This window comes from Nomascus leucogenys, chromosome 11, assembly GCF_006542625.1.
Source record: "Nomascus leucogenys isolate Asia chromosome 11, Asia_NLE_v1, whole genome shotgun sequence".
NCBI classification, from domain to species: Eukaryota; Metazoa; Chordata; class Mammalia; order Primates; family Hylobatidae; genus Nomascus; species Nomascus leucogenys.
Window position 1 is genome coordinate 22792916 of NC_044391.1, and position 12652 is coordinate 22805567.

General features: G+C 34.6%; 1 protein-coding gene across 4 annotated transcripts in view; it reads left to right on the plus strand.

Moving 5' to 3' along the window:
• ANKIB1 (ankyrin repeat and IBR domain containing 1) overlaps nucleotides 1-12652 on the plus strand; it is a 153050-nt gene that overhangs the window by 46527 nt on the left and 93871 nt on the right. For all 4 annotated transcript variants that reach the window (XM_003252435.4, XM_030822066.1, XM_030822064.1 and 1 more), the window contains exon 2: nucleotides 3255-3533. In XM_003252435.4, the coding sequence (XP_003252483.1) occupies nucleotides 3346-3533 (188 nt within the window). In that variant the 5' untranslated portion in view covers nucleotides 3255-3345. The remainder of the gene's footprint in view (nucleotides 1-3254; nucleotides 3534-12652) is intronic.

Below are 12652 nucleotides of genomic sequence, written 5' to 3' on the forward strand. Positions count from 1 at the left end.
GCTCACTGCAAGCTCCGCCTCCCAGGTTCAACTGATTCTCCTGCCACAGCCTCCTGAGTAGCTGGTATTACAGGCGCCCGCCACCACGCCCGGCTAATTTTTTTGTATTTTTAGTAGAGATGGTGTTTCATTTTGTTGGCCAGGCTGGTCTTGAACGCCTGACCTCATGGTCTACCTGCCTCAGGCTCCCAAAGTGCTGGGATTACAGGCGTAAGCTACCACGCCCGACCCAGGCTACATTTTTCTTCTTCTCATTAAATACTTATTAAGTGCTGTGCTTTACTACTCAAAGATGATGAAACCTTGCCCAGGTTTTCCTGTAAAGAATTGGAAGCCCAAAATAAGGAATTGTTTTCGCCTCTTTGGTACTCTAGTGCTTGCCTCATGAAGCTCTATACGTAGACATATTTTGGAGTTCCAGAAATATTACTTAAGGTTTTGATTCAAATAAAGAGGGAACAATCACCTCAGGCAATAATAGCTGTGGCTAGGGAAAAGCAAAAGGATACATGTGGCAAATTTCTAGGCAAGGTTTGTGAAGATAAATCTGAGGGGAATTGAGCTGTGACCGTTTAGATGATGCATTTCTTAGTGACTTTCAGGCTCATCAATCAAAATTTTAAAATGAAACAGATATGAAAATAACTGAAAGCCACAAAATGAGTTCTCAATGCCATTATCCTTTTCAACAGAGTAACAGTAATATTTAATGCACATTTAGAGTATTATTGATTTTTTTAAAAATCTTGTTGCTTTAAATGAGTACCCCATGATAACATTACTTTCTTAGATATTTCTTTTTTTTGCTTCTTAGATACAAATTATTTTTCTTATAGAATATTTCACTAAAGTAGTAATGTAAATCTCAGAAAATGTGCTATTTATTAATCTAATCCAGAACTTTGAAAATGTTTATAATTTGAGTTGTATTCTATCAAGGACCAAGACAACTGAAAGTTTCCAAATAGTAGCTGTAATATATTGTGTATAGTATGGGAGAGAAGGATTTGCTCCTCTTTTTCAAGATGAAACAATAAAAGTATAATATTTTAGGCTAAAGGTTTAGCAACCCTCTGAAAAAATTAAATAAAAAAACTATGTCATATGATCCAATTAATGTATACATGTTTATGTTGTGTATATGCATACATATTTTATACACACAAACACACACATACACATTTAAATAGGGTGGTTATGTATCAAAATGCTACCAGTGGTTTTCTTGCAGTAAACCATGAGGTAAACCATGAGCTTTTAAATTCTTTCCCTTTGTTCATATATTCAAAATGTTCTACTGTATGTATATATTTGCATATTTAAAATAAAAAAATCAATAATAACCCTTAAAAAGCCCAAATGGTGACCCCATTACATATAGTAGTGGGCCAGAAAATGTGCTGCTATATAGTAAGTAGGTAGTTAATGCCTACTTCCAGAATAGGCTTGGCAGACATCTTACCCTGATATTTAGCTGCAGGGCTCCAGAAGCCTTTTATACAGTGGTGTCTGCACATTGAAAATCACATAAAGAGCTTAAATACCCATGCCTGGGTGCTTCCCCTAGAGACTCTGATTTTTGTTATGAGATGTAGTTTGGTCAATAGGACTCTGAAGTTCCCCGGGTTATTATAATATACAGCCAAGGTTGAGAACTACCCTATACAAAGCCTGTGTTGAGCACTGTGCATATTATTTTCACCTGTGTTTGTTGTTGTTATTGATGTTGTTTGTTTTAAGATGAGATCTGGCTATGTTTCCCAAACTGGTTTCAAACTCCTGGGTTCAAGTGATCCTCCTGCCTCACCCTCCCGAGTAACTGGGATTATAGGCACGTGCCACCACACCCTTCACCTGTTTTTTAAAGCTATGTTTTAGTGTCCAGCCTCCCACTGAATTAATAGGGTAACATGAAAGACTGTTGTATTCTCTGCCTCTAAGTTTTCCTCCCTCTATTCTATCTTCTACATCGTCACAATAATTTTCTAAAGCATGAAATAATTATATCATTGCCCTGCATAAAAGCCTTTAATTATCTGTTCTTTTCAGGTTAAAGTGTAAGTTCCTTATCTGGTCCCAACCTATTTTTTCTTTTATCTCTTGTTAGTCTAATGCTAGAGACTCTGAACTCTGTTCATACTTAACTGTTCCTTGTGTAGGCCTTTTTTTCATACCTGCCTTTGCATATGCTGTTTTCTTTGTCACTAATTTTCATCATAGCTCAAGAATAGATCCAGAAACAACGTTTATTGGAATAGAATGAAACTAGCATTTATTGGACTCATTAACTGAGGACTGTAGTAGGTACTTTAAGTAACTCTTACAATCCTCATAGCCATACCTAAGAAATGGTCATTTTCCATGCTGTACAGATGGGAATCTGAGGCTTTTAGGGGATGAATAACTTGCTTAAAATTACATAACTAGTTGTAGGCAAATATGGTATTTTGAACTTCATGTCCAGTGTTTGTTTCTGTGACCTTCCCCCACCCACTTCACATTGCTTCAGTAGTAAATAAATTAGCAATCACATTGCCCATGTGATGACTATCATAACCTCTTTCCAGACATAGTATGCATAAACATTTGATGTTTTCAGACTTAAATTCTGTATAGCAGAAAGAAATAAATTTAATGGTCTTAAATGGTAGAATAATCACTGTATTGTTCTGTGTATAATCAGTTTTAGTACTTTTCTGTGATGATCTGAGTATCATTGAATTGTGTATTCCTGTATGTTTACATTTTAAGTCTTTTCTGTGATGCCCTCATAAAGTACTGAGCAGTTTCACTTTTCCTTTACTGCATTTTAATGCCTCTTCTGCAGTTCTTGTTTGGGCAAAATTTACTGCATTTTTCACTATCCCACAAATTGGCTGAGTAAGATTTATACATAATTTATACAGAAATTTAAGTGTTTTCAACCTTAAAATTCAGTCAAGCTCATTTTCTGCCATATGAAGAGGAAAATTGAAAAGTTATATATGGAGATAATTTTTGTAATCCAAAGGACAGCCTGTGAAACCTTAACAGTCTCTGTGTGGGAAAGTGTTACAGTTTAACAAGAAGTTAATTTGGACAGTGTTAAAAATTTGAGATTTTTTTGGCTGTTAAGATAAATTTGGTAAAATGTAATACAGTTGGTTCCCTTATCGATGATTCCCAGATTTTTTTTTTAGTGTTCCTAATTGTGTTATTGTTTCTTTTGTGATTATTGTTTTACAATCTAATTTGAATAACTTTTCCTTCATTAGAATGTGAAAGATGTTGCAGAAGTGTTCCAGAAGTGGCTGAAGATAGAAGGAAAAAAGTGCCACTGCCTATCAGAAAAAAACAAAACAAAACATGGGAAATACAACCACCAAATTCCGTAAAGCACTCATCAATGGTGATGAAAACCTGGCCTGCCAAATATATGAAAACAATCCTCAGCTAAAAGAATCTCTTGATCCAAATACATCTTATGGGGAGCCCTACCAGCACAATACTCCATTACATTATGCTGCTAGACATGGAATGAATAAAATATTAGGGTAAGTATTACTATAAACTAATTGGTATTAGGGTATTACCGTAAACTAATTGGTAACAAAGTGGTGAAAAAAAAAGGAACTATGATTTTTTAAAATACGGACATATACAGACATGATATATATACAAACATGTACATGTAATATGGTTTTGTAGTGAATTAAACTTCTAAAACCAAATATACCTAAATATTTGATATGATTTTCTTTATTATGATTTAGTAAAATTTTCTTTATTATATCTGAATTAGTCCAAAGCTTTTAATAGTGAGGTTGGTTCATGTGTTCTTGTTGCTATAAATATATTTTGATCCTCAATATGTTTCATAGTATGAATTGTGGATAATAATGTATTTAATTTACAACATTTCAATTCTAGAACAGTAGTTGTCAGCTGTCAAAAAAAATGCAGGGAATGGTGCCAAAGGCAAAGTTCCAAACTCTGGTTAGCTATTTTTAGTTAAAAAATGGATGCATTTGCCGTTTCTAGTCATGATCAGTTTGAATTTCCTTTCTTTTAATGGGATTCAGTTACTTGAAAAGATGTTTCTAAAATCCAAACATTTTCTTAAAACTGAAAATACTAAGAAACTTTAAAAAATACCTATTCAACGAGAAAGCTTTAGCGACTTGGCAAATCTATATGAAGAGTCTTACCTAATCACATGGGAATTACATTTGATATTTACTAGCTTATAAAATAAAGGGAACAAATAATAGACCAATAGTTACAAAGCAAGGTTAATTTTTTTAGAAGTAGATTATGCAGGTATAGAAGTCTGATGCTAGAAGAGAAAGGAAAAAAATGCTTATTTTCTTATGCAGTGAAATATAATTCTAGAACTAGTATTCAGAGCTCTTTGGAACTTGAAAAAAACCTTAACGTTCAGCCTTTTTCCTATTTCTTCCGTGTACAAATTATTGTTCCAATTAAGCTGCTTTTTTTGCTATCTCCAAAACATGCCATGAGGGTTCTGTCTGCCATGTCCATGCTGTTCTCTTGGCCAGGAGTATCCCTCTCTTTCTCACTCCTCTCCCTTTTCCCTTTCTTACCTAATTTTTTTTTTAATAGAAACAGGGTCTTGCTCTGTCACTCAGGCTGGAGTGTAGTGGTGTGATCATAATTTGCTGTAACCTCATACTTCTAGACTCAAGCTATCCTCCTACCTCAGCTTCCCAATTAGCTAGGACTACAGGCCTGGGCCACCATAGCCAGCTGGTATTTTGTGTATTTTTTGTAGAGCTGGAATCTTGCTGTGTTGCCCCGTCTAGTCTTGTACTCCTAGCTTCAAGCCATCCTCTCACTTGGCCTCCCAAAGGGTCTTTTTATCTAAATTTTGCTCTTCAAGATCCTATGTGTGCCACATTTATCTACTTAGGTTGTCATAACCCATAGGAACCTCTCTCTTTTTAAAAAAAACTTTTATGGCTCTTTATCATTTGTTTGTTTGCCTCACGTATTTGCTATACATTATCTATTATGTTTTACAATTTTGTATAGCTTCTCTCTGCCTACCTATATTAATAACTTTTCTAAAGGTATCTTCTTTGTACTTCTAGCATCTAGCATAGTATTTTACACAGAGTAAATAGAAGTTCTATAAAATCATTACACAAAGAAATATTTTTAATATCAGAATTTTTGAATGAGAAAAATTTCATAAATAATTTAGATCATCCAGGCCTATGACTTAATTAGGTTTATCTTGATTTTTATAGATATTTCTCTTACCTCATTTTTTTGCTTTTATCTTTCATTTTTATTTCTCTAAAAATAGATACTTAGAAGCCACCTCCAGCTTAGCTTGTTTGAAATTTTATATTTTGCCTTCCAAAACTGGGTCTTCCCCATGTTAATGACACCAGCATATTATGCTGATATAATAATGGCAAATGTTTATTGAGGGCTTACTGTTTAATAGAGCTATTAACAGTGCTGTACATGCTTTATCTGAATCCTCATTACAATTTTATGAGGTAGTTTATTGTCTGTATTTTATAGGTGAGAAAACTGAAGCACAGTAAGGTCTCACAACTTGTAACTGGCGAAGCTTGTTGCCCAGGTGGACGACTGTACGCTTTGGGCTCTTAACCACTGTACTGACAGCCTCTTATTTCAATAGTCATATCAGCTTATGTGTCAGGACTGCCTGTCACTTATTAGCAAAACAAATTACTTTGTCACTCTGGACTGCGTTTTCTTATCTGTATAATGTATATTTACCTCACAGAACTTGTAGGACAATTAAACAGTTAATGTGTTACATGTCTATTATGCTGCCTAATATACAATATACACTTGCTAATGTTTATTATTTCTCACCGCTATAATCCTTAATATCTTTAAATCATCCTTGATTTACTCTTCTCCTTTACCACCATGCTACTAAGTTCACTAAGTCTTACTCTTGGATTTACTTCTTTCCATTTCTTTTGCCCTAAACTTATTTCACTCTTAATCATCCCCTGCTCCTAATACTTAAAAGTATCTGGCATCTAAATGGTTTTTTTTACAAGTCTCTCCTTATAGTCTAATGTCCAGATTAATTTTACTAAAGCATAGCCTTTCAGTGTTCTTTCTGTCTTGAGAAGATTATAATACCTTGTTTATTACATTATATTCTATTTGGCTTCCAAAACTCTCTTTACTTCTGGCTTCATTCTTCTCAGCCTATTCTCTTGTTACTTTCTAGCATGATCTTGCCATTCAAACTGGTTGATTGACTTCCCTCTTGCTTTTCCCACTTTTAAGAATGCCACCCACTTAGCTTCATTCGAGTTGTTTCTGGATTCTCAAATGGCTTCTCTCTTCTCTAATTACCTGTCCTTGAAGTCCTAACTCAGTTTCTGCCTTCTTTGTGAATTCATCCCCAACTACTCTGACCTGCAGTATTCTTTCTGTTCTCTGAAATTCCTATAATACATTTAAAATCATATTATTATTATTATTACTAAACTCATCTCTACTAGAATTAGTAAATATTATAGATACAGTGCTAGACACCTAGTTTGTTCCCAATAGATTGTGGATTACTAATCTATTAAGGCTTTTTAACATGACCTTTTAGTTTTGCTTATTTAAGTTGAACATTTTAAGTGAAATTATAAAACTTGATATATTACAAAACTAATATTGGATACTTCAGTAATATTTAATATCAAATATTATATGTGATTAATTAAAACTTATTTATAATACCAATATAAAATGTATTTAAATATTATTATTACTGAGGTAATGTGTATATTTTAACATAAAAGAAACCAAGTGGTAAAATACTTTTTAACCTCTTATAGTAGAGTTTACAAATATACTTTATATAAGTGGAAAACATTACATAAGAAAGTCATTTAGTCCAGTGATTCTTAAAATGTGTTCTGAGGACTCCTGGATCCAGAGACTCTTTCAAAGGGTACATGAAGTCAAAACTATTTTTATAGTTATACCAAGATGTTATTTGCCTTTTATACTGTGTTGGCATTTGCAGTGGCAGTGCAAAAAATAGAGGATAAAACTGCTGGCACCTTTGAGATGAATGAAGGTAGTTGCACCAAACTATATTAGTAATCATTGTATTCATCACTGTTAGGCACTTGCAGTTAAAAAAAAAAAAAAAAAGCAGTTTCCCCTAAAAAAAATCCTCAATTAAAGCAGTAAAATTAATCTTAATTAATCTCCACCCTTAAGTAATGCATCTTTTTAATATTCTGTGACAACTTCAAAGTATGCATAAAGCATTTCTGCTACATACCAAAATACGACGATGGCTCTGAGGAAGCGCATCTGTGCTGTTGTTTGAGTTGTGAGTTGAACTGTGTACTTTTTTTTTTTTTTTTTTTTTTTTTTTTTTTGAGATGGAATCTTGCTCTGTAGCCCAGTACAATGGCGCAATCTCGGCTCACTGCAAGCTCTGCCTCCCGGGTTCAGGCCATTCTCCTGCCTCAGCCTCCCGAGTAGCTGGGACTACAGGCGCCCGCCACCGCGCCTGGCTCATTTTTTGTACTTTTAGTAGAAAGGGTGTTTCACCGTGTTAGCCAGGATGGTCTCGATCTCCTGACCTCATGATCCGCCCGCCTCGGCCTCCCGAAGTGCTAGGATTACAGGCGTGAGCCACCGCGCCCGGCCACTTTTTTAATGGAACAGCATTTTACAACTAGCAACAACAAGAAAACAGTGGTTGTTTAGACTTGGGTACTTAGCCAACAGTTTCTTGAAAATGAACTGAGTCTGTCAATTCAGGGAATGCTACTGCCAGTTATTTGTTGCTAATGATAAAATTTGAGCTGTCAAGTGATTATTAAAATCCAGAAAAACTTGTATTCACTACCTTCAGCTCAACAACTTCTCAACACAGACTTTTCTGATAAGATTGACGATGATAGCTTTTTATATTGTTTAATGAAATGTGACATCTGGAAGATCTGCGTAACTCAGTGAATCTATTTTTGAGAAGATCAGTGTATGATTTTTAAAAATTATGTATGGGTGAAAGATATATTCAAAATGTAAGATAGACCAATGGACTTTAATGTAACAGTATAAAAAGGTCATTGATATCATTTCAGATACTACATTGCAACTAATCTTTAAGAAATTACCAGTGTTGAATTTTTGGTATAGTATCAAATATGAATATTCACTATTATCTGAGACAGATATTTAAAAACATTTCTCCCTTTCCTAACTATATAAAGGCTGGATTTTCTTTATTTAAACCAAAACAATACAACAGATGCAATCCTGTGAAAATCCGGCAGTCTTCCATTTGTAGATTTGTAAACATGTAAAACAATGCTGCTCTTTTCACTTAATTTTTTAAAATATAGTTATTTTTATTTAAAAATGTTGTTAATATATAATGGGTTTATTTTTAAAACTAATGTATAACCCATATAAACAAAAACTCTTAGGAACCTACAGTTATTTATTTTTTTTTTTTTTGTCTGAGACAGGGTCTTGCTCAGTCTGCTCAGGGTCTTGCTCAGGTCCAGCCCAGGCTGGAGTGCAGTGGCACAATCACAGCTCACTGCAGCCTCAACCTCAGGCTCAAGAATTTTCCTGCCTCAGCCTCCCAAGTAGCTGGGACTACAGGCATGTGCCACTATGTCTGGCCAATTTTTTTTTTTTTTAATTTTTTGTAGAGATGGGATTTTGCCATGTTGGCAGACAGATCTTGAACTCCTGAGCTCAAGCAGTCCACCCTTCGTCGGCCTCCCAAAGTGCGGGGACTTACAGGAATGAGCCACCACACCTGGCCAGTAATTTTTAAAATCGTCTAAGGGTCTTGTTAACCTAAAATATTATAAAAACTGCTGATCTGGTTCCTCCAAGCAGAAATATGTCTGTCTGTCCCTGTCATGTGGTTATCATTCTATTGAATGCGTAAAGACCTACAGGAAATATGATTGTATATTCTCTTTTACTTACCAGTTTGGGTTACTTTTATGATACTTAACTTTATACTTACGTTCTTACAACTTCTACCGAAAGTCTTTGGATATTTTCTTTTTTCTTTTCTGGTTTGAAGGACAATGGCTTATAATTTTTTAATTAAAGCTTTTAACATATTAAGCTAGAAACAAATTACCTTATTGTTCCCATTTCCTGAGAATAAACAACCCTAATTCTTGAATCATGTATTCTTTTGTCTTTGGAAATTTATTTAGATAGTATAGAGAGAATCACAAATCAATTTTTTTCCAGGTTTATTTAAGTATAGTTGACAAATAAAAATTGTATATATTTAAGGTATACAATGTGATGTTTTAATATGTATGTATACATTGTGAACTGATTATGACAGTCAAGCTACTTAACATATTTATCTCCTCAGATAGTTTTTCTGTGTGGTGAAAATACTTAAATTATACTTTTGTAGCAAATTTCAAGTGTATAATATATAATTATTAACTATAGTTACCATGCTGTTTATTAGGTCTCCAGAACCTAATTCATCTTCTAACTGAAAATTTGTACCCTTTGGCGAACATCTCCCCATTTTCTTTACCCCTGACCCTGGTTAACCACCATTCTAGCCTCTGTTCCTGAGTTCAACTTTTAAAAATTCTACATGTAAGTGAGATCTTGCACTCATTTGTCTTTCTGTGTATAGTGCATTTCACTTAGCAAAATGCCCTCCAGGTTCATGTATGTCGAAAATGGCAGGATTTCCTTCTTTTTTAAGACTGAATAATATTCCATTGTATATATACCACATATTCTTTATCCATTCTCCCATTGATGGATATTTAGGTTGTTTCTGTATCTTATCTATTACAAATAATGTTGTAGTGAACATGGGAGTACCGATATCTCTTCTGAGTTTGTGATTTTATTTCCTTGGATATATACCCAGAAGTAAGATTCCTGGATCATATGGTAGTTCTGTTTTTAATGTTTTACATAACTTCCGTACTGTTTTCCATAATGGTTGTACCAATTTACATTTCCATGAGCAGTGTACCAGGGTTTTCCCTTCTTTCCACATTTTTGCCATCACTTACCTTTTGTTTTTTTGATAATTGCCATGCAAACAGGTATAAGGTGATCTTTCACTGTGATTTTGATTTGCATTTCCGTGATTATTGGTGATGTTGAAAATTTTTTATATGAGTGTTGGTCATTTGTATATCTTGTTTGGAAAATCATCTATTTAGGTCCTTTGCCCATTTTTTAATTGAGTTATTTGTTTTATGCTATTGCATTTTATGAGTTCTTTATATAGTTTTTATTCTATTTTTCAGGTGTATGGTTTGCAAATATATTCTCCAGTTCTACAGGTTGCCTTTTCATTTTGCCAGATTATTATTTTAAATGATTAATTGATTTTGGAATAAGAAATTAATTCTTTTATACTTTTACATCATGTCAAATAAGGATAAATAGCATTTACTCATCAGCATTAAGTAAAATAACTTTTATTTAATTATTTTTGTTTTAGGCAGGTTAAAATGTTGTGCTATATTTAATCCTACTTTACTTTCTCACAAGTTGATGACTATCACTTTCTCATGCTGCCTTATATAATCCGGGATGCCTTTCTGAGACTTCAGTGTAGACTCTAGCTGAGCTTAGCTAGATTCCTTTTTTCTTTTCTTTTGAGATGGAGTCTCACTCTGTCACCCAGGCTGGAGTGCAGTGGTGTGATCTTGGCTCACTGCAACCTCTGCCACCCAGGTTCAAGCAGTGCTCCTGCCCCAGCCTCCCGAGTAGCTGGGATTACAGGTGCCTGCCACCACCCCGGGCTAATTTTTGTATTTTTAGTAGAGATGGAGTTTCACTATGTTGGCCAGGCTGGTCTGGAACTCCTAACCTCAAGTGATCCACTCACCTCAGCCTCCCAAAGTGTTGGGATTACAGGCGTGAGCCACTGCATCCGGCCTAGATTCCTAATATATGACATATATATGTAGGCAAAGGTAGATATTCCTAGTCACGGACGTTTTAGCTATAAAGTAAAGCACCCATTTGGAATAAGACCTTGATTTTTTTCCCATTTCCTTTAGCTATGTGGTATCTGCAATAGCAGGCATCACTTTCTTCCTTTCTTAGGTAGAATAATATGGTAATAGATGCACCTTTGCATCTCTCTCTCTCTCTCTCTGAATCCACATGCTGTGTGTTTATATTATATCACATCACAATCACACTGCCTCTTTTATGGGAAACTAAATCTATACTCATAGCTACTGCTTAATGTATAAAAAAGCCATGGACTTGGAGTCAGTGTGTTCTAATTTGGATATATAATTCATTAGTTGTATCTTCTACAAAACAGCCTCTTTTGCTTATTTGGAAATAAAAGGGGCTTGTCTTTGGGTATAAATAAAATAGAAAATATTTATTAGAGCCTGTCTTCATTAGAGCACATGTTAATATCAAAGTCTGTAGCTTTGAGGATTAGTTAAGATAGAGTTTCCAGTTATTGATTTCTATTTTTTGACTGTTTTATATTTTAGGAGCTAAGTTCTTTTCAATAAATTGAAATACAGGTCTCCTCTACCAACCCCCCTTATCTTGCATGCAAACCCCGTAGGGCAGGGACTTTATCTGTTTTCTTTACAATATCCCTAACTTTTAGAATAGTACCTGGCAAATAATGAGTGCTCAATCAATGTTGCATGAAAGAGGATATTTCAAAGGAACTGAAGGTTTAAGTGTATATGACTGGTGGAATAAAAAGAGTTATTGCAAGAAATTGAGGCTCTGAGAGAAAAGACAGTTACTTCAGAGAGAGTTCACTTGAGTATGAGTGCAAGAGAAAGGCCCATAAGATTTAAGAATATGGAATGGGGTCAGATGAGAAGTCATATAGGATGATAGAGCATTAAGAATTATCACAGAAGTGACACAAATTGAGCATCTCTTATTCAAAATGAGTGGGACTAGATTGTTTCAGATTTTGGATTTCTTTGGATTTTGAATATTTGCATTACAGTTACCTAGTTGAGCATCCCACATGCAAAAATTTGAAATCTAAATGCTCAAATGAGCATTTTCTTTGAGAGTCACGTTGGCACTCAAAACATTTCAGATCTTGGAGCATTTCAGATTTCTGAATTAGGGATACTCAATCTATAGTAGAAGCCCTTTGAGGGAAACCCGTGATTCTGCCGCTACTGCCTGTCATTTGGGTTCTGGTCATACTTCCCAATTTACAAAGTGTATTCACATAAACCATTGAAAAAGAAATGGCTTTCAGAGTGGATGGACTCTCTGAAAGAAGACAATGTGTGTGGAGAAGAACATGGGGGTCAAGAACTGAAACTTGCTTCCAGTAATGGGGTAGGAAGTAGAGCCATCATCATGGGTAAAAGAGAAGTTGTTGTACTGAAAAAAATTAAGAGGATTATTGAAAAAGTGTGATTACGGAAGCCAAGGTAATAGAAAGGTCAGGAGGTAAATGAAGCAGTAGGTAATTTAAAGTTTAGAACAAAAATTAAGGACAATGATGAATAAGCTCTTAGGAAATTCCTGGTTACATGAGAGAGTGAAACTTCCATGTAGTGATAAGAATAGGGTCATACTGAAGTGGAGAATGAATGTAGAAGAAATAGAGGTAACAGCTATAAACTGGCTGCTTGAGAATTAACAGTGAAAGAATCTAGAAAAAAACACGTGG